The sequence below is a fragment of the Sparus aurata genome, chromosome 16 (genome assembly GCF_900880675.1).
Source record: "Sparus aurata chromosome 16, fSpaAur1.1, whole genome shotgun sequence".
Lineage (NCBI taxonomy): Eukaryota > Metazoa > Chordata > Actinopteri > Spariformes > Sparidae > Sparus > Sparus aurata.
This window is the reverse complement of record NC_044202.1, coordinates 3,712,002-3,735,012: the sequence shown is the minus strand read 5'-3', so window position 1 is coordinate 3,735,012 and position 23,011 is coordinate 3,712,002. Positions and strand designations below refer to the sequence as shown.

At 41.4% G+C, this 23,011-nt stretch overlaps 1 protein-coding gene across 3 annotated transcripts in view; it reads right to left on the bottom strand.

Annotated features, from left to right (window-relative positions):
- slc4a11 (solute carrier family 4 member 11) overlaps positions 1-23,011 on the bottom strand; it is a 107,203-nt gene that overhangs the window by 78,163 nt on the left and 6,029 nt on the right. Inside the window, exon 1 of one of the 3 annotated variants that reach the window (XM_030443431.1) lies at positions 7,603-7,842. The exons of the other annotated variants lie outside the window; for them this stretch is intronic. Within the exon in view, the coding sequence (XP_030299291.1) occupies positions 7,603-7,639 (37 nt within the window). The 5' untranslated portion in view covers positions 7,640-7,842. Of the gene's footprint in view, positions 1-7,602; positions 7,843-23,011 lie in introns of those variants that run through there. 3 annotated transcript variants of the gene reach the window in all.

Genomic DNA, 23,011 nt, shown 5'->3' with positions numbered 1-23,011 from the left:
CACGACCGAAGACGTGAGAGGACCACCAACACTGTGTGTTTTATTCTCTAAACATGTGCATTTATGTGCGTCTGTGTGCAGCTACATCAACATCGTTTCAGCTTGACTCAGCGAACGATTCCTCTACTTTTAAATCTACAAACTGGAGCCGAAAAACATGTTTTATTCCAGAGTTAAAAGCATGTATTGGATTTTTGAATGCGATTAGGACGCGACCTCTGTGTGAAATCAAATTAAAGTGGATCAGGCGAACGCTAAAGGAGCGGCTAACATCGGTTTCCACTTTTCCTCTTTCTCTTTTAAACACTCTGAAATTCAAACGTGATCTGCTGCTAAAAACAAAACGAGAAACAAAAGCTTTACATCCAATTTTGTGAATAAAACGACCTCCCCATTAATTGTGCGCAACAGAAATAACTGTGTGTACCGGTGTAACTTGATTTATGATTACTGGTTGTTCTTCTAGGATGCAGCTAACTGGTGTTTAGCCGCCCATTTATCTGACTGTTGTAAAAGGAGGCAACACATTTTCCCATTCATCCTCACAATACCGATGCTTTTTATACTCGCTCTGTAAAGCGGCACAGACATGTGGAAGTAGAAGGTTTTTGCAGAAGTAACACGTTAAACACCACGTTTGAACTACGGGGGTTATTTTTGTGCATGCCACTAATAGAGATGCTTAAATAGCATGGAAATTCCTCATTAGGGTGTAATTCAGAAAAGATTCTTAGTACAAACCCATCATGTTTCATGTTGTGCCCACTGTGAAGACCAGAACTCAACGGAGATGCCAACCGTAGTGTTAGTTGGACTTCACAGCGGTGTGAACTGACGTTTGGCTGAATGTTTGACGGTACGACAGTTTGTGATTGATTTAATCGAGATTTTGAGAGGAAGCTTGTGTTAATACATCACAATCTCTCTCCTGCTCTCCCTGCAGATGTTTAGTTTAAGGTGTGATATAGTCTTCTTGTCCTTGACTGGAAATTACTTTGCTCGTGGTCTTAATGTCTCTTTAGAACAAGCGGCTAAATGAGCTCAAATAAACAAGCGAGGAAATAATTGGCCATACTCGAGTACTGCTAATTTTAATTGGTAAAAACAACACGGAAAATTATGTCGGGGACAGTCGCTGCACTTAATTACGCCTATGTTCAATTTTTTTTAAATAAGACGATACAGAAAATCTTTTATTATACAAAAAAATGACTCAAAGTGTATTTTTAAATCACTCTGTTACTTATAGCATCGTTGTTCTGTGGTGATCAGCGTCTTCTTCTGAACTTCAGTTTCAGTTTCAGTTTGTACCAAATGGTTGAAGAACCTGAGTCTTACTTAAGAAAACACATTAGCTCAGCTTTAACCTCAAATTTTGCTCTAGTGGGGTCCTGACTTGACTCGAAAATACAATATGATAGAGCTGCATTGATTTTTATTATCGCTTGATCCGTGCATAATCATTTTTTAATAGTTTTGTCGACACAATGTCAGAAAATAGTGAAAAAAGCAGTTTGAATTTCATATAACCCGAGGTCATTTCTTCAAATGTTGTTTGGTCTGACAGTATTTCTAAAAATATCTATAAAATCTTCATATTTAAGAAACTGGAAGCAGCAAATTAACATTTTTGCTCAGAAAATGATTATTCAAACATAATAGCAGCTGCTGATTAATTTTCTGTCGATCATCTGGTTGATTAACTGTCTCATCTTGCTCATCATGATCTTGATTGCCATACCATCATTCGACAATGATTCTGCCATGTTTGCTTTAGCGGGGAGATCACCAAGTGCAAAGGAAAATGGAGGCAGGACGACGACAGGAGTAAAGTGCAAAGTAAAAGCTTCTTGGCATGCACACCTCGTACCCATCGTGCCATCAGTGTGGATAATCACGGCAAGAGGAACAAGGTGCATCTGCAGCAGCTAAACACCTTGTTGAGGTGAGGGAAAATCTTTATAATCCATCTTTATAATAAACTGTATGTGGGTGTGTTGGGGTCTGGTGTCAATCGTGACTCCTGATTACATCAGTTACTGTCAGCGTGCTGACCGGAGGGCCAGACTACAGTTTGGCGGAGGGGAAATTAAACATTTTCAGGACACACGCAGAGAAGCAAAGTATGAATAAACAGCAGCGGACCTCCGTCTACTAAAGGAATGGAAACAGAACGCAGCATCGGAGTTCTGTGACACAGTGAGTCACCAAAATTGCACCAAAATACCAAACAGCTGCATTAATGTGAGCAACTGCATCCGAGGGAAATGCTGCAGTCCACAGTCCACTCAGCACTTCACTGTGTTTATGTCCTCCTCGTTGCTTTGCAGTCCTGATTGTGTTACCTCAAGGACATAATCTGGTTTTCTGATACATAAAGGCCTTTTTTATTTAATTCTTTTAAAATATCACTGCACAAAAAGAGACAAAATACAGAAATATTATGATCCAATAAGTCAGAGACTCTCTGGAGAATACAGAAATTTCTGATTTTGATATGAGGTCAAATAAAGACTCAAGTCAGATGTATCCATTTTGTTATTGACATTAGCTAAAAAGGAATTTAGAAGCACGCAATAGGAAATTGAGAATCAATCGATCAGAAAATAGAATTTGGATTGATGCGATTGCATAAGATCAATATTAGTCCCTGGTACCTATATATATATATATATATATCTATATATATATATATATATAGATATATATATATATATATATATATATATATATATATATATATATATATATATATATATATATATATATATATCTATCTATATATATATATATATATATATATATATATATATATATATATATATATATATATATATATATATATATATATATACGCTCGATCTTGTGTATATTATCTGGTATTGAAAATCTATAAATAATAAATAGAGACAGTTATGTAAAGCCACATTGCTTTCATTCAATTAACATGGCAGCATCTACAAACTCTGAGACAGTAGGGAGCCGTTTGACCATGGAAGTTGCGAAGAAGAAGAAGAAGAAGAAGAAAAAAAAGAAGAAGAAGAAGAAGAAGAAAAAGAAGAAGAAGAAGAAGAAGAATGAATGGCCATGAGAAAAAGGTGTCAGCTGAAAAAAAATTCAAAATCGTGCTTCCCTAACCATTATTGTATTGGATCAGATTCAACTGAAATAAAAATAAAATAAAAATGTTAATGGATGAAATCCTCTTATCCTTATTTATACCACTTTTAGCATCAGCTGCAGTTGTTGTGCTAATTGACGCTGATTGATGTCAGAGTGAGAAAACTAAGTGACACGTTCAACAACGAGGACGACGACCAGAAACTCACCACGCAGTAAATAACTGACGTCACACAGGACGTCTGCACACTGACAGCAACGTATCACCAAGACTAACTCTGTGTGTGTGTGTGTGTGTGTGTGTGTGTGTGTGTGTGTGTGTGTGTGTGTGTGTGTGTGGGTGTGCGTGGATGTGTGTGGTCGTCTTCACTCTGTGTTCCTTGAACTGTGCATGATGAGTGTCTGTGTTGACACATCTACATAATTGTTTTGTGTGTGTAAACCAACAAATTATGTAGATAGAATGAATTGTGTATGTAATTACGTGCTGGTGTGTACGGACAATATCTGTGACACCGTCCGTGTGTGTGTGCGTGTGTAGATCGTCAAAAAAAAAAAAAAAAAAGCTTGTGCGTGTGCGGCTATCTCGGCGTGTCTCGTCTCGATGTGTATTTGTTTTTTTGCGTGTTGGTACTGTATAATAATTTGTATGTGCGTGTCGATGTGTGTTTCTCCTCTGCCCAGATGGCTGTGCTCAGAGGCTGGAGCTTCTGAGATCTGTTGCCAGCGGTGAATACTGATCAGAGATCACTGTCACATCTACAGGACACACACACACACACATGCATGCACACGGGCACACGTCATCCATCTTCACACACACCTCCACTTCCACATGGTCGAACTACTAATTCACACAGCCACTATGTGTCCTCCATGCTGATGGTTTCGGGCTCTGCAGGTCACGGCTGCAACACTGATTACCAGCGCTCTCTGTCACACCTGAAGATTGACACCCTGCAGCACGACGCTGGGAGAGAGTCTCTTCTGTTTTTATTTTTTTGGTGTTGATGTTTAATCAGAAAAAGAGGATTTGGCTCGAGCTGAATCTTTGTCCTTAAAAATGTGAATTTAAACATTTTAATCGAGAAGCCGATGGACAAAATTTGCAACCAGTTTGATGCTAAACCTACAATATTTCACTTTAAAGGGTTTTTGTCTTTAATACGTTTTCTCAGGCTTGGACGCTATCAGGGCGCTAATCCTGATACCAGTAATGGAAATGTCTTCGATACGACCCGAAACACTGGATTGAGTCTCTGCACCAATTCTGGTACCACCTCATTTGTTTCTTAGAAAATGGAACCCTGCATCTTCCCAGCAGCATCTGGTCCCACTTACAACAACAGATTTTTACTGCACCAGTCGTCAATATCCATAAGTGGTGAGGGACTTGTGTAACTTGTGTAACAGATCCATTACATAACATGGACACAGGGACGGCAGTATACAACGGTTAGCAAATCATGTCTATATATCAGAATCAGAATCAGAAATCCTTTAATGTCCTGAAAACGGGGAAATTTGTTTGTCATTTATCGTTTTGATGACTGGTACCGGATCAGAACCTGTTCTGTCATCTGAGAAACATCAGTGAATGAATCAATTATGACAACAATTACGAATTTGACAGCTAAATACATTTAATTCCATCTGCACAATATGGCTTGAAAATGATCACGATATTGATAACATGATCATAATCGTGATCTATATGATGAAACTTGAGGTTTGATGCACATTTCCTACAATATCTGCAATGAATTTTACAGTTTTTAACACTAATTTACCTCCATAACAATATCAAAATATGATTCCACTGAAAGTCAATAAACTAGCCAATAACAAGCCCATTGATATATATATTGGTTGACTGATATAATCGGCTATTATTGTGGATATATTGTATCAGCATATGTGTTCAAATATGCACAAATTTAGGAACATTTTAGTAGAAAATAATGATTGGGATAATATGAGTGATGTCGTTTTGGACAATAACAATTAAAATGTTCCGCCTCCATTGCAGTTGTGTCTCAGTTGTTGATTACCACATGTGAGGGATCAATACAAAAATGTGTGTGTATATATATATATATATATATATATATATATATATATATATATATATATATATATATATATATATATATATATATATATATATATATATATATATATATATATATATATATATATATATATATATAGCGTGTGTCTGATTATCAGCTGATGTATGGACAGGCATCATAATCTATTTTCCACGACACGAAGGGGAAAAAGCGCTGAAGGAAACGGTTCATCCTCAGCGACACAGTCTCACACTGCACTTTTAAAAGCTGCAGTAATTTGTTGTTGTTGCATTTTTGAAGGCAAGCGAACAAAAAACTCAGAAAGGTAAATACAATCTGCACCTCCGGATGAGATCAGGAGCTCACTGCAGTATTATCACATCATGTAATGACACGGTGAAGCTCTGTGGTAATTTACAGCTCCATAAAGTGAATCCCGTATCTCCTGACCTCCTCCCACGGCTCCAGCTGCTCCTTCACCTGTCAGCAGGTTGCCACTGATAATGACACGATCTGGAAGATCTGCTCGCAAAGTGCTGCAGTGAGGTCTGCTAATACTCATAGACAACACCAACAAGAAAAAAGCTTTTTTCTGTGATCTGTATAGGCAGCTTGAGGCGAACATTGTGATGGACAACGTGTTCCTGCTACGTATGCTGAAAAGATGCTGCGCAGAGAAGCTCGCTCGGCTTTGTCTGAGAACCCAGAGGGCAGCAAAGTGAGTTTGGAAAGCAAGAAATCTAATCCGCTGGCAAAGTAATTGTTGAGTCACTGGTGGTGATCAATAACTCCATCACATTCCTGCAGATGTATTTTTTCATCAATTTTGTTCTGCTGGGCGGTGAAATGTTTCTATGCGCATTTAAAGCCAAGGTTAAATTACACGATACAGAATATTAAAGACAATTAGAAAGAAAACGGAGGAGATCTTCGATTAAGACGCTTCAGGATCAGACGTCAGGATCCTTTTCAAACCTCAACCTCTCTTCTGATTGGTGACAAACCTTTTTGAAAAAAAAAAACCTTTTCTGTTTCGCAGAACCACATTTTTTTTTTTCTTCTGCTGCACGGATCCAACCTGCCCTCCTCTCCGCCTCCAATCAACACTAAGCAAATGAATGCAAATGACTCTTCAGAGGACGAGACACAGCAGTGTCCATCACGCCCCGAAACACACTGAGATGTAGTTAGTGTGCACAGTGCATGACGCTCACGCACACACACACACGCACACACTCTTACACATCTCGTGAGGGAGAGAGAGCACGACTGAACTCTGACACACACACACACACAAAAATGCACAATATATTCCCACACATGATCCCATACACAAAGGGTTGTGTAGAAGCTGTTCGTGCACACACACGCACGCACACACACACACACACTCAGATAATATTCCCGCACTCACATTATCCCACATAACGTTCTCCTCACACACACACAGACACACTAACACACACACACACACACACACGCTGAGACGCAGTATCCCGCTCTGCCTTCCCAGACAAAATGAAAGTGAGGAGGCAGCCGCATCACACCTCCAAATGGGCTCCGGTCTCTCTGAGGACTTTCAGCGAGGGGGAACTCGCTGCTCTCCTGTGGCTGTCACCAACACTAATCTGTCCGTCTTCCTCTATCTCACACACACACACACACACACACACACAAACACACACCGACAGCGATACGTGGATGAACACATCTTTTTCTCCCTCGTGCACACACACACTAATTCAGTAAACACAGATGCATGTGCGTGTTCACACACGCCTCTCACGCTGTGTTGATCCTTCTCCGCACTTGCACGAGCGCCGTCAGTGCAACACATGAGAAAGTGCATTATGAGCTCAGGCTCCCCTCTGCATTCCAGCTGTCTCCCCCGCTCGACAGGTATACTGCCGTTTTTACTCTGGGAGGAGGCTTTTGCGATGTGTGTTTTTTTTTTTTTTTTTTTTTTCAAGGTTCAGTTTCCTGAACTGAAGAGAATACAACGAGGAAAAAACGTCTGGTGTCGCATACCAGCCATAAACAAAAAGAAGGGGGAAAAAAAAAGAAAAAAGGAAAAAACGGCAAACGCGTTCTCATACACAAACATCTGCATTTCTGTAAGCACAAACAGGCGTATACAACCACACCTCCCCCGGACAAAAAACAGGATTTCTGTCACAAACATTTGCCTAAGTACACAGAAAGAACAAACACACAAAACACCAAGTATGTACAGTCGAACACATGCACGCCCGAACATCTGTCGTCCCTCAGAGTGGAAGTGGAGGTGGGCTGCACATGTTTTTCACAGGGGGTTCTCGGGTTTCACTAGGTAGGGAACCCCAAGGTTCTCCCAGTGAACGCTGTGTCGTGCACAGCTGAGGAGCAGCTCTCAGAGCTCTGATCCACTTACCCGAAGGCACAAAATGAAGAACTTTGTTGGTCTCCATGGCTGAGCAAGTGGTGGCGAATGCACACTTCCTCTCTCCAACCGCCTCCCCCCCAAGTCAACCCATCATGGTTGTGTTATCCTGTGCTGATGAGTGTGAGATCACCTCTGCTCCCTTGCTCTGCTCTGTTTCTGACTGCCTCTCAGACACATGCAGTGACTCAGCCCCACTCTGCCTGCCTGCTCGCTGCCTCGCCGCTGGGTCCTAGTGCCTTCTCCCTTCCCCACTCCGCTTCACGAGCCCAGCTCACCAGTCGGCAGCCTATGGGAGGGCGGCATGCAGCGAGGCAAACCGCACGTCAAGACACACCTCCCCAACACGTTTCTCTCAACACGGCAAAATGCAACATGGCATCTCGTCGCCAGCCACGTCAACTCACCTGGTCGCCATTGCTGTGTGCCGCAGCCCCGACTGACCAAACTAGTTTCACGAGCTTATCTGTGTCCGTGATCTCACCACATGTGTCTATACTTGCACACCAACACTGGCCTGTGTCACACCAAGGATGGTGCAGGGGGGAAGTACTAGTCTAACATGTTCTAATCGTGTAATCTGTAGCAACATCATGCATTTATTATTTCTGGTCTGGTCTGTTGTTCAACGTCCTGGTCTGATTCCAGCTTCTCAAATATGAGGATTTGCTTCTTTTCTCAGTTTCATTAAGATTTTTTTGTCTTTTGAATATGGACAATTGTGATTTTTCGTTACTGTAAGACATACAAGACATATTCTAGTGAGTGAGTAGTTGATTAGTCGAGAAAATTTGAAATTAATTAAATCTAATATCCGTTAAATTTCATGAATCAACCCAAACGTCAGAATTTTTTTTTAGCCAAGTATGTTTCCACTTTTACTTTGTTTAGGTTCAATTCTCTATTTCTCTCTTGCCACATTCAATATCCACGATCCGGATGGAGACGGTCCAACAATCCTGTGAAAATAGCAAGTTTTGTTTGCAACAAAATTTGCTGGAAATGTCCGCCTGGTTTCTTAGAACTCGAACCTTGTAATTACACCACCACTATCACCTCCACCTCCTGAAGTGAAAGGTGGTCAATAAGAATATGTCAAGAAAATGTCAACCGTGGATGTATACGTAGTTTGCAGAACTGACTGCTTACGTTACATCCTGGAGACCGGGATGCATTAATCTCCGCGAGGGAAACTACTCACAAAACGTCTTTTACGCAACTGACACACGAGGCAAAGCTACTGAGGAGGAACATCTGGCTTGATCATCGACCGTTGTTGCCGCTTTCTTCCTCCATGTTTCCTGACTTAATCTTTATTCTCATCAAATGATTAAAATAAGAAGCGACTGAAGGTCGCTGCATCGCTGATAAAAACTGACTGAAAACTCTGCCGCGATATGGGAAGAAGATCACGTCAAACATCTGCCGACACAGCCAGAGAAATAAAGAAATGTCGTAAGGAAAAATTAAGGAGTAAACCACTGTTAGACCTACTGCTAATTCTAGCTGTTGTACATGTTGTTAACTGGGACCTGAGTGTGTAAATTATGGCAAACAGCACCGACAGGTCCATCATGCCTAGCTAAAGTGACAGGGACTGGGATCAGATTTGTGCCGACACCTCCGCATTTAGTTGCCAAAATCTCCAGTCGTGCATGATGACAGGTAAACCTCCACTCGGTCCAAAAAAACAAGCCGATGCCGAGAGCATGTGATTCTGGTTTCCCTGTGAACTCACGCGAAGCCAAAACTCACAAATCAAATCAATTAATTACAGTTTGTACTGAAGAACACAAACTGAATCTGAATCGTTGATATGACATCAACTGCACAGAGCACAAAGACGTGTCAGGCAGCCTTTTTCAATTCTAGATTAATACTTCTCGGTGCAAAATATTCCTCAGAACGTCTTTTAAACAAATTATAGATTTGAAAGTGATATTTAAAAAAGCTGTGGGGCAACACAGACAGACTGAATGAATCTACAAATAGAAAAGGATGAATTTAAAGACGAGCTTTGACTTGAGGATTTTGATTTTGTTTGATTACCATCAATCATCCGACCAAAGTTTACCATGAAACCCGCTGCGACCCTTGCATCAGGTCTTCATTTGCATCCTTTCCACAAGCAATGTAAGTTTAGAGAAAATTGCTCTGACATGAACGGTCACAACGCTGGATACAGTAAAGAACACAAATAATATAACAACCCAGAATAACTACACAAAGCAAAAACAATACAAATAACGTGCAAGATGTGGTTTCCGCCTCAGCAGCGTCTATAGCAACCACCATAGCAACGATATCATACGTAACAGTCCCGGTATTAACCTTCGTAAGTGTTAACGAACTGAAGGCCACATACGTTCACTGAGCGAGGATTAGGAAAGTAATGTGCATATTTCTCGATAAAAATGCTATCTAAACAGCCATCTTAAAATATAGCATTTTTCACTCGAAACAAAAAAGGAATGGCAGCCAGAAAGTTGACGATCACGTGACGCCAAAAATAATTTAGACATCTCTAAATTGTGAATATACTGCATGTTAAACATTTTCATGTTTGGCTGGGTTGTGATACAATAACTGGACTCCCTGGCACTATAATAAAGTCGGTTTCTCTTGTCGACCTTCAGGCTTGTAGAACAGGAACGTAATCTGGAGATTTCATGTTGGAATTGTTCTTTTCTCACGCTAAAAACTAATCACATTAAATAATAAATACCACTAAAATTCCTACCACAAGCGACTAAAAGATAATACTGAAGGTTAAGCAGTGGTTCACGAGGCTGCTGCTGCGTTTTCTATAAATCCACACATATCATTACATAACAATATATAATATCTGGAGGAGGAGATTAAAACTGACCTTTGTTTTTTTTTTTCTTTCCTATGACGCAAACACTGCTGTAGGCTTTTTTTGTTAATATGATAATGGGTGAGGTTTTGTTTTAAGTACACAGCATTTAATATTGCATTATAATGCTGGTGAGCTGCAAACAACACGCAGCGAGCGAGAAAGAAAAGACAGATCTGTTGTTGCTTCAACAAAACATACATTTAGTTGGATTTTTAAATAATAACATGGTTTAAGAAAATTGCTTCAACTTTGATTCAAACGTTCCGATTGTTTACGCTGTTAAATGTCTTAAACCGCAGTGTTTTCCCTTCACAGAGTCAGATTTGAGAAGCTCTTTGTTTTTAATGGAATAATGAGTAGTTTGGTTGAACGCAGGAATCTGCCAGACACGGAGGCTACTGGATCAAAAAGTTAATTTCCCACCCCTGATGTAGATGCTCTGTGAAAGGTCAGTCATTTGCATAAGCCAGCATATATAACATCACTGTGTGTGGTATGGCCGGTGGGTCTGCTTTGCATAAGAACTGTTACGCGCTGCCAGGGCAAATGCGTCACTGAGTGAGCCGGGGCGTATCCTCGCCAGGAGGATAATTCAAGTGTTCTCACCCACCACCAACCTGCAACCCAGGTGACATGACGGGGGCACTCCAGTTAAACACCGAGCGGCATGTCTGCGCTCGCAAACAACGTCTTGGTAAATGTCAATAAGAGCGACCTGGAGAAAAAAAAACATGGCCGTACAAGCGGTCTGTCACCTATAGGTGGTTGGAGTGATGCGTTGAAGCCTTGAGGTGACTCCTGTTTTCATCTACTGGAGCCAGAGAAGTCAAATCTTATTAACATGGCGACTGAGGTCGATAGAGTGGAAATGGGAGAAAGAGAAACCGGCAAAACATGAACTCAAATTGAACGCAGAAAAAAGGAAATACGTGAATCTTCTGCTCCTGTTTGTCTTTCAGTTCATGCTTTCAGTCTGGAACCTGTTTTAAGTGGAGGATCAGCTCAGCGCCGAGAGGCTGACGGAGATCGAGTGTCATGTCAGACCTGAACTACTGCTTCTGTAACAGCCGTGGCTATTGTTTAGAACAATGTCGGGGTTTGCTACCTTGAATCCAGTGTTGGACAGTAAAGATGACAAAGAATATGTTTCTATAATTAGTTAAAACAATTACACTTCCACCCTCAAAATATTCACTTCACATGAGAGCAATGGAGCGATGATAACTGTCTTCATTCTTAATTAAAATACACTTGAATCGTGTTTATAGAGTTTAAAAAGTAGGGCTTTAAAAAATAAAGCCAACATCACAGGGCCATAAACTGCAGTTCATCGAATGATGACATGAGGCTGGATCCAAAACCAGTCAATCCCGTAAGACCCCATTCTAAAATACCTGAACTTTACAGCAGAACAAACATGTTTTGGTCTCTCTACTAATCTATAGTGTTTTAATCATATTAAAGTGAAACTCTCGCCAAAAAGCAACCGAGGCTTTATGTGTTATTGAATATGAGTCAAACCTTCGTGTAAATGCATAATTACGTCGAAAGAGGCACTTTTAAGATTTACCGTAGTTTCGTTTTCTAATTTTCAATGGGGTGCAGGGGCACTATGATGCTAGCATCAAAATCGCTATTTCTAAAACAATAAGAAGTCTCGACACAACATGAAACTTTGCTGGTCGTATCACCAGGGTCTCTACACATGAACACGAGCATTGAGAACATTGATTGTGTACACAGAGTTTACTAAAAAGAAGGTTTTTGGACAACTCACGTTAGCAGTAGCACCTCCGGCGCGCCGCCGTCATGGCAGACAAAAAGTGTCGATCCCCGAGTGCGATCTAACAAGCAGGAGTGCCTCTTTCGTCGTAATTATGCATTTACAAAAAGGTTTGACTCATACTCAATCACAAATAAAGCCTTGGTTGCTTTTTGGCGAGAGTTTCACTTTAAGGCTTGGAATTATGCAAAACTAAGAGCGAGGCCGCTTTGTCTGACAGGAAGCTGCTTGCTATCAGCAACCAGGCTTCGTTCTGTTTGCCCGTTTTTTGGATTGGCTGAGAATTAAGCAGTCAGGCGCTGCCAAAATGGCGACGGATGGAGCCAAGCCACTGAGCTTCACAGTGGCTCTTTATAAACCTACGGTAGACAGCGAGACCACGTCCATGTTGTATAAAGTTCAAAGACGGCGTGCACCTAATAAAACTTTCTTGTAGATCTCCTACAATCTCCAGACTGCAGATTCTAGCTCAAGTAAATTCTATAAAACGAACCTCATCACAATATATCGGCCAATTCATTCATACGTAAAATAAATACATATTCTTAAGAAGAATTGCCTAAATTTGGTTATCAGACCTACATTAACGTATTCCTTTGGCCACTTGGGGGCAGCGATAACAATCTGTAAAACACAACATCAACATTTCATCACCTTTCGGGTGGATTATTTGTCGAACTTATGGGCAAACAGCTCCTTTATGTGCACATCCTGCATATATATAGCATCATTAACATGCATGTGGAGAATGTAAGTCCAATATTAACTCTGCTCTCGTCGTTAGCTGTCGTCGTCTGTTTGCCGTTCGGTCCCGAGCAGAAAGCGAACAGCGAGTAAACAATGAGCTCACACTCAGCGTAAAGCTCCGTAAGCTGAGGGGAGCCGCAGATTCAGGTAATAGTTGTTTGTAGGTTTTTATTGCAGTGGGAGATCCCCGACTCGCTGTTTTCACTCGTTTGATCCATTGTTATGATAAAAACACATTAAAGTGGCTTTAATAAACTGTATCTGAGACGTGTACTGAGCTCCTGTAATGCAAGTTTTTGGAAGTATATTTCCAAAATCACGGAGCTGAAATTCAACTTTGAGGACGTTTTTCTTTAATTGTTTATTTCTGTTTTATTCAGCGTTACTTGAGTGCATCTCAGATGGAAGAGTTGTACATTCTAGGCCTCTACGTTCGTTCAAAAGTAAGTAATTTATCAGATTTTATACAGAAAACATTAAAGCAGTGTATAAACTACACACTTACATGAGGAAAATGGATGGAGGTCCCTTCAAGTAAAGGATCTGAAAGCTTCCTCGGTCAACAAATAAATGGGATATGTGATTAATTAACCTTGGCCACATATAACTGCCATGCTAATATACGTGGGCGGGGTTTTATAAACACCGATGTGCATGTATTTCTTGTTAATCTCACAATAATATTATTCCAGCTTGACTAATGAAGAGATTTGACAAATTGGACAGAGCGTTCTGGCGCTCTGCTGTCAAAATACGATGAAAAAAAAGGGGGGAATGAAGTTATATAAACAAAATATTTAACTCATTTTTGTACTCTAATTATAGCTGCCAGGAACCAGACGTCTGTTCAAAACAAAACAGCTACTATGTTTGAACAAAGATAGTTTTCATGACCTCATCTACACCGCCCGAACCTCGAGAACAACTCCCTCTCGACGGTGTTACATGTTTGATTGCGACAGTCGGGCATGAGAGGCTTCACGTAACCTGCCACGGCCATGTGTTAACGCTCAACTGTCCCTGACACCGAACCCTCAACGTCTACTTACAATAAGTCGTCGTGGAAAATAAAAAAAACCCTGAAGATTAGAATCTCTGTCCCTAATGTCGTTTGACTACGATAATGCTTTTTTTTTAAGATCTGGTGCTTTGTGTTTGTTGATGTTTGTTGTTGTTGTTCGATGCTTTTAGTGTGAAGGGGAAAGTACAGTAAAGTGCTCTTAATGCTGCTCCCCGCCATGTAGAACAACACAGCGTCACCGGGCAGGACACATTTGTGCAGCTACGACATGCAGTGTCTTATAATGCTTCTTCTTTGAGTGCACGGAAGAGAAAAACAGAACAGAAATAAGGTTTGTTGACCCAAACTGATATTGCATTAATAGTTTTTTCTTTGGTTCCGGCTTCTAAAATGTGTTTCTTGTTGTCAGATAAAATATCTTTTGTTATTTTGCTACGAAAACAAGCAATGTGAAGATATCCTGGGGGCATTTTTCACTATTTTTGCACTAAATTAATAAAGAATTGATAAGGTTGATCGATAATGACAATAACTGTCAGTTGCAGTCCTTTATTAGCTCGACGGAGACACACAAGGCACCTTTACGGTCGTAATGAAAAAGAAGACGAGAGCTGCTATTTTATTTTCCCACCCAACAGTGTGGTCCTTTTTTTAGTGAAAAGGTTAATTGAATAGTTGATGCACAGAATCAGATGCTTTTAAATGTCTACAAATGTTTTTCTCCTCACACACAAGCATCGTTTTCAAGGACACGCTTCTCCGGGCGTAATCCTTTCATTTAAGAAGAGAATTCTTCCCCTACGTCATGACGACCGGGTCAATATCATGTGTGTTAAAATATAAAAATAAATATATCTCACGATGAATCTGCCTTTTCTCAATGCCAGCTACAAATATTGACAATGATTGTTTACATGTTTAATCAGAGGTTTGGTGTATAAAATGTCGAGAGAAATAATGCTCAATGCTCGTCACAGTTTCCCAGTGACGTCCTGAATTCACATCTCTGGTCCAGCCGACGGTCAGAAAACAAAAAGAACCGGGCGCCTGGCGGAGCATGTGACCCGTGTGAGGAGGTTGAGTCCTCGGCAGCGTCCTGGGTTGATTCCAGCCCGTGGGCCTTTTTCTGCAGCTTCACCTCTCTCTCACCCGCGTTTCTTGTCTGACTCTAACAGCCGTTCTGTCTAAATAGAAGCCAAAACGAAATAATCCTTAAAAAAAAAGAAAAGAAAGAAAGCCAGACTCTTCATTTACCGTCATAAATGAGAAAGAAAAGCAGCAAATCCTCAAGCTGGAACCAGCAATGTTTGACATTTCTGCTTGTAAAAAATGCCTGAAACAATTCTGAAAAATTTAATTAATTTCCTCCTTGCAGCTACAGTATATTGGTAAATAATTCGACTCGTGGGCTAATCAACAAATCCATGCAGCTATCGGTAAACAGTTGATGCAATTTACAGGGTTCTCGAATGCATCAGTGCCATGTTGTGCGTCTATACAATAAAATGTAAATTCCCAGTAAGCTCACTACATTCCTGAACTAGCAGCAGCCTGCAGAGGCTTCGGAGGAAAAGGACAATAAACAAGAGTTTATCTCTGTTTGACGAGTTCATAATGCTGACGCTGTCATGTCGTGCACACGCAGACGTACAGTAAACATTTATTATATTTGAGCTCACAGTTACTTCATTGCAGAAATATGTTACTAGTGTTTATTCGATGTCTCAGTGAATGAGTTGTGTTGTATGTGGACACACACATTGACCTGTATGTGTGTGTGTTATTAATGCCTGACAGCGACTGCTGTCAGCTTCCCCCCTCCCTGAAGAGAAATCCCATCATGCTCCAGCTGAGGGCTCGAGGACAGTTTCTGCTTCCTCATTCCCTGCAGCTAATTGGCATCAAGAAGTAGTTCCACCACATAACTTGAACGAGAGGTTTCCGTGTGCAGTAAAAAAAAAACAAAAAAACAGATGAAATTTCAGAGCTGACAGTGCAGAGAGGCGTCTGGAATGACCCCGCGGCTTCTCTGCAGCTCGTCATCAACGGGGTAGATGAGACTGGAGGTGGGAATGGCCTCCAGGAAGCTCACAGCTTGGTACGTGTGTGTGTTAGTGAGTGATGAATCACCACTTGTGAACCGCCTTAACCACTAAAAAGCAATAAGGTGCAGAGGGAGAGTTTAGCAGTTAGGACCCCCGCCTCTGGAACCACACGTTCCCCCCCGCCGGCCTGGGATTGAGTCCTGTGAGAAGCGTCTACTCCGTGTATGTGTCTCTCTCAGCCGCCCTGCTGTTTCGATAAAAAGCCGCCAAAAAAATAAAGTAAGGGTTTATATGTGATGGGGTGTAACGCTCATGAGGCCCACGGGGGCGGCTGCACATCAAAAATGTGCGACCTTCATTCAAGACGCCTCGGGTAAGTCAACGCTGAGGCAGGTTTCAGAGTTATTGTGCTTAAAGTCAACAATCAACAGTTATTACAAAAGATGGACGTTACATCTTTTCTAAACAGCAGAGCCGGAGCTCTACGCCGACAGTCTCCTGGTTTCACGGTGAATCCCACAGTGCAAATAAAGCTGCACGTCAACTCAGTGGCTGTTTTTACAGAGACATTTAATATGAGCCCGACAAGGACGAAGAGGAGAGAACGATCCACGCTGTGAACGCTTTCATGTTTAGATCAATTCAGTGTTTTCTCCTAACTAATTGAAAGAGATGCATATTAAAAAAAGGCGCTGTGTGTTAACTTCCTGTCACAGTTTGCAAAATGGTGAGGACGCAAACGCAAGACACGAGATTTAATAATGAAGCGCCGATCAAACTCAAGAGTCAGCAAATCCAAACAGAACCAAAGAGAAAGACAAAAACCGAAAGATGTACAAACCAGAAGCTCTGGGAACACAAACCCACCACTGCCAATGCAAATCTATCTGATGTGACTCCGACTATCTAAGTTTGACATTATGTTTACTATTTGCATCGCTCTGAGTAAAATCACAGATATTTCTCTGTATAAAGATTGTTGAAGACTTTTGTACATAACTCAATGAAATAAATAAAAAATGTCATCTCGTTTTTTTAGACATTTTAAAGCAGAAATATTACATATCTTGATTTTTCTACTGTCTGTTTGATCTATAAAACATCAGAAAGCAGTAAAAAAATAACAACAATGATAGAAAAAAATCCGAAGATCCCAGAGTTTATGGTTGTGTTGACTTCAGAACCCAAGGATATTAAATTTACTATAAGGTTAGTAACGTGTGCTTTCATCAAAATAGCTATTAATTTTCTTTCTGTCTACTGTAGTGCTATTACAGATTAATTGATTAAATCAGATGTTGTTTTTAGGTTATTTTGTTGCTTGTGCTCAAATCATCTGCAGTTAAATGAAGTAATATTTCTTATTTCAGGTCACTGTAACCGTCCTGATGCTCTGACGGCTACAGGTTGGTGTGACTGCTCCACTCAGCGAGGGATAAGAGGCAGCAGCAGGCCGGCAGCTGCGACACTTGTTCTGTTTACAGTTGAGGCGACGTCAGACGTCGATGCTGGTCGGCTTCGGCAGCTAACGGCTTGGTGCATTACGCAGCAACGGCAGTGAGATAAACACTGAAGGTTGTTCTGTTTTGATTTTGGATAAATGTATTTGACACACCTTCAACATAAGATGTCAGCAGAGTTGCACATGAATCAGCTCAGTGTTATTCGACCTGTTCCTGCCAGGCTCTGTCAAACTATAAAGATATATATATATAAAATACGCTGAGCGTTAAGTGCACAGCCCTTTTTGTGCAGCCAGGCTGCATATCAGCCTGCTGAAATTATGTGATTTAACTGATTTGCAGTCTAGTATTGTACGGCGGCTGTGCTGCTGCAGCGTATGTGCTGTCCTTTTGTCCTTGTGCCAGATGTCAGGATGGGGTGTACGACTCATTTGGATGCCAACATGCCTCTGCACCAGCGTTGAGACTTTTTTCTTTTGTGCCTGGCGATTTTAAAAGCCCGTTCGGCGAAGCGGTGGGGCTCCTGAGGTGGCTGCAGCAGTGTAGTGTTAATGGTAACACAGCATAGCAAGTAATGATGCACAAACAGCGACAGCTATTGCCTCAATGAGTCATCAATCAGTGAGGGAATCCTGCTTCTTCCTTTTGACTGGGAACAACCTTCATTAGCAGTCGACTGCGTGTGTGTGTGTGTGCGCGCTTGTGTGTGTGTGTACTGTACGTGTGTGTATGGGCTTTAACTACACACCCTGGCGTCTGCATGTGTAGGCGTCTATCTTGTCTTCCTGTCTATGTGTAGGCGTCTGTTTTGTCTTTCTGTTTGTGTCTGTGTCTATAAGCTCGTGTGCCTGTCAGTTTTTGTGTACGTCTATATTTGTGTGTGTGTATGTGTGTGTCTTCTTCTTCCTTCAGCATCGTCTTTGTTGTTGTTGTTGTTGTTGTTGTTGTTTATGCTTTGCACAGGAAGGAGAGAGAGAGAGGCAGAGCAATAATCATAATAATACTCTGGAATAGAGGAGAAAATGGAGATGAAGGAAGGAGTAGGAGGAGGAGGAGGAGGAGGAGGAGGAAGAGGACGATGATGATGAAGAAGAAGAGGAGAAGGAGGATGAGGGGAGCAGCTGGTTCTTGTTACTCTGCTGCCCCCACATATCACTGCAGGAGCTATCAGAATATAGCCTCCCGCAATTCCCTCTCTGTATGGGCATGGGCGTGTGTGTGTGTGTGTGTGTGTGTGTGTGTGTGTGTGTGTGTGTGTGTGTGTGCGTGCAGCAGCGTTTAGCACAGAGCTGTAAGTATTGCCGAGGGGATGAGGGGCATATTTCAGGTCACAAACTAGCTACAGATTTAATTTGGAGAAGAACAACTTGATTATGTTCTCTCAGGCAAAAACTGGCTCGGGGAGATGTAACGGAGACGACGCAGGTGAACACACACACACACACATATCAGCGCAGGGACACACAATTCAACACGTGTGCATGTGAGGTGAATATCTGAGGACTTTTTTGTGGCACTGCAGTACGGACTAAGTGCTGTTAAAACGCCGTCGTGCGAGCGCTTGTCTTTCACTTCTTTGCAGCAACATCAGGGCGGCGATGCCTCCACTGTCATGCTAATGTGGCTCTGCCCGCCCAGTGCCTCGCTGCCTATGTTTCCTGTGTCCATCAAATCAACATTTTTCTAAATGTTTTTGCCAACCCGAGCTTTGCTTTGCAGCACAAGTACCAGACGCTGAACAATATATCATCTCAGCATCGACGTCGCATTGTGTGCATGCACAATAGTGAAGTAAGGAGGGCTTTATCTCGAGGATATGGAGAAACCGGTCAGTGGGGGAAAGTTGTCATGCAGCCAGGGGGCTCTGAATCAATTCTTAATCATATAAACTGCTCTTAATTAATGTTTTTCCTATATTGTTCTAAAACATGAACAACAAGGCTTCTCGTGCACTGCAGCCCACACAGTCTGTGAATAATTATTATGATTGGGTACATCAAGCAAATAAGGAAACATAATATGTGAGGCTGCAGCATGTGTACACGTTCTCCGTCGAGGACTCAGGCCTGTTACTTTGACAACATCGCCTGTTTCTAGTGTTCATTTTACTTGATTAATTTGTTCATTCATTAAGCCAATAACTGTGTTTGCAACATTATGTTGCTAATATCCATCAGACACTGAAGATGACTGTTATCAAGACACAGAGAAAACACAAGCTCGTCCTGCTACATCTTTTTCCTGACTCGTGGATTCAAGACAATTTTTTGATGGCTGATCTACAGCAGACGTCTTTCTGATATGATATAATTTAGTCAGTTTTAAGGGTTCTTGGATTCGTGGGAGTACATGACTGTGCATGCACAGCAACTATCAATCATTCCTAATTAATGTATGGAACAAAGCAGGGCCTACTTTGTTTTTTTGACTGAATGCAATGTCAACTTTCCACGTGCTTCCTGGCTTGCTATAATAAAAGTAGTTAAATGTTAAGTCATTTTCTGTTTATTTGAAGCCTCATAAGGAAAATACCTTTGAGGGTGTTCCAACCTTTTAAAGGAAAATACTACACGGTGAATTAATAATGTGATAAGCTCTCCCTGTCACACAACACTGTGGGCAGAACCCGCAGCGTGTTTTGGGGTTTATGTTCCGGTGCCAGGCGCGCTCTTTGACCTTCCATTGTCCTGAAGTCGGCTGCTTCAGCACGCTGAGACAACAGGAAACGTGCCCACGCAGCAGCTCGATTCCACAAACAGTTTGGTCAAAAACAGAAGCATTATTAGTGACTTCCCATCGCCCTGTTTTGAGCTGCAGCTAAGCGCAAGTCGACCCTGCCAGCAGACAGATTGTGACCGTCTTAGCGCTAAAACTGACTCACTCCTTATGAGATCGTGGATCGAGACACAAAAATGATTACACGCTTTCTAAAAGACATCAAACAAGTTTTGAGCCACTGATCAAATCAGTTTTTTTTGGAAACAGCAGAGGAAGAAAAAACTGAAGAGATAGACTGGAACGGTACAACTGTACCCAGCATCTAACATTTTACATCTTTCTTCTTTAAGGTATCCCTTTATTTTGAAATTCCTGTGGTGTGTTTGTGTCACCTTCTCTGTTTTTAAGCATTCAAACAGTGCCAGCACCGGGCAGGTGATGGCAAAGCACAACAAGAATATTGACTTCCTACGTCTGGGTGCATCTCATCCTAAATGACTTCTGTTTCGGTGAACTCTTGAAGATAATGGATGCCAGCGTGACCTGGTTTTTGACAGAATCAATCCTCACATGTGTCCGATAACAACCACGTGCCACACAGTAAATCCCACCTGCTCACTTAGAGTAAGCTGTCCTGGAGACCTGCATCACATATAAAACTGCCTGTGGGTGTAAAAATGAGGATCCCAGTGCAACAAGCGCAGTGGTGAAGTTTCAGCCCTCATCTAACCAGGGAAGGCTGACTGAGCACACAGCACCTCCCTTCCTCGCTGCGCTCATTCATTCACATGCAGAAAGCTCTCCTACGCAACAGCCTTTGCTTGCTCAAGGGCATGTAACCGCTTTTCTTGTTCACTTTCTCTGCCTCGCTCTGCCCACGGGCGCTCACATCTGAAACAGAACTCCTCTGGTCACAAGCACACACTCCTCAAAAACCTCTCCGCTCAGACGAACCCTTATAAATATTCCTCGCACAACGTCCAAATAAAAAAATGTGATAAGGATGGACTTTATTGTTCCCTGAGGGGAAACAAGGTAAGCGGCAAAGAAAAAGGTAATAAACCGGGAATAAAAAATGACATTTTAGCATAAATGTCTCTTTGATGCGAGTGTAAGGTTTCTGGATAATTGCTGGGACTGATATACAGCATGCAGATGTGATCAATAACTCTCAGTCCTCTGCAGACGCAATGCAAAGTGCCTGCAGAGAGTTTTTACTCCCACTAGCAGCGATGCAGAGGAAGGCTGAACCACCTCGATGACTAAGGATTTCTAAACATAAGATTTTTCGAATATAATCACAAACGCACTCAACAGGATAAATGGTGTTGTCCAGTGAGACACACACACACACACACACACACACACACACACACACACACACACACACACACACACACACACACACACACACACACACTGCCCTCTGCTGGAGGGCTCAGAACAGTTTCAGTGTCCAGATAGTAAAAAATATATTATTTATTTCCTGTTTTTTTTGTTCTAATGTGTTGAAACTTGTCTGAAAATGAGTAGAAGAAGATTTAGGTCTTCATGTATTTATATAGGCTCAAGATTATAGTGGATCAGAACCGTATAGTGCACGGACCGGTTATCTCAGTGAGGATGAGCTAATCTGGATTAGTCAGATACAGAAATGAGCAGAGTGTGTGTGAGTGTGTGTGTGGAAGCAGCAGTGAATAGTAGACAGCGGCCGTGTCCTTTGACCTCCGGCTTCCTCTACATGTTTCCCGTCTTCAGTGTGATACCCTCCACACACACACACACACACACACACACACACACACACACGCGCTACTCCACAGGAAATGTTTGTTGTCTTTACGTTTCCAAAAAGCCCTGATGGGGAAGCAATGCTGACACAGACACTTTCAAACTTCAAGCGGAGTGAGCGAAACGGTCACATCAGCAGCGTGGATCATCCTGCCACCTCTGACCTCGCTGAAAGTCGCCCTCTTACAGGAAAACCTGCCCGAAACACGGCAGTACTTTTAAAAAAGGTCCAGAAGTGGCAGGTAATTACCCTGTAACAATTGGACCACAATAATTGTCTTAAAATGTACTAAAACCAAATGATTTCATAATAAAATTCTGTGTTTTCCAACAAGCAGTTAATGGACAGCTGGTCATTTCTTTAAAAACTTTTCCAGGAAACTTCAACTTTCTTCATTCCAACTCGCTGTAAATTAAAATGCTACGATCAGCAAATCTTAGCGATGAAATGTAAAAGTCTTTTATCAGCAGAATTAGCTGGAAAGTTTCCTTTTTTAGATATTTATCAGCTCTTAAATACCAAATTATTACTAGAAATACTGTTAAGGTCACTGTCAAGACTTTTGGGTGGAATTATTGTCTTAATTTGATCAAAATGTCATATGTTACTTATTAATAACCACCCACATACCATCAGATATGCAGAATTGTGACATTAAACAAATCTTTACAGTAAAAAGCTCACTGTTATGCTAAAATCCTTATTAAGTTACCATATTTCTGTAGGACGCGCTGTGAACAATCGTATCTGTGTTTGGGTCGTACTTCACTTTATCCTTAATATGTCAAAACTACTGTAGATTAATTATCCTGCTACATCCAATAACACTGCCATGTGCTACTTCTACATTATCTGATGAGTGCTTAAAGAATTAATTTTGAAATCTCTCGCCCATCTCTTTTGTAGGAAAATTATAATTTCCTGACATTCATCATTCAGGAATCCAGAGAGTCTGCAGAAGTGTTCTCGCT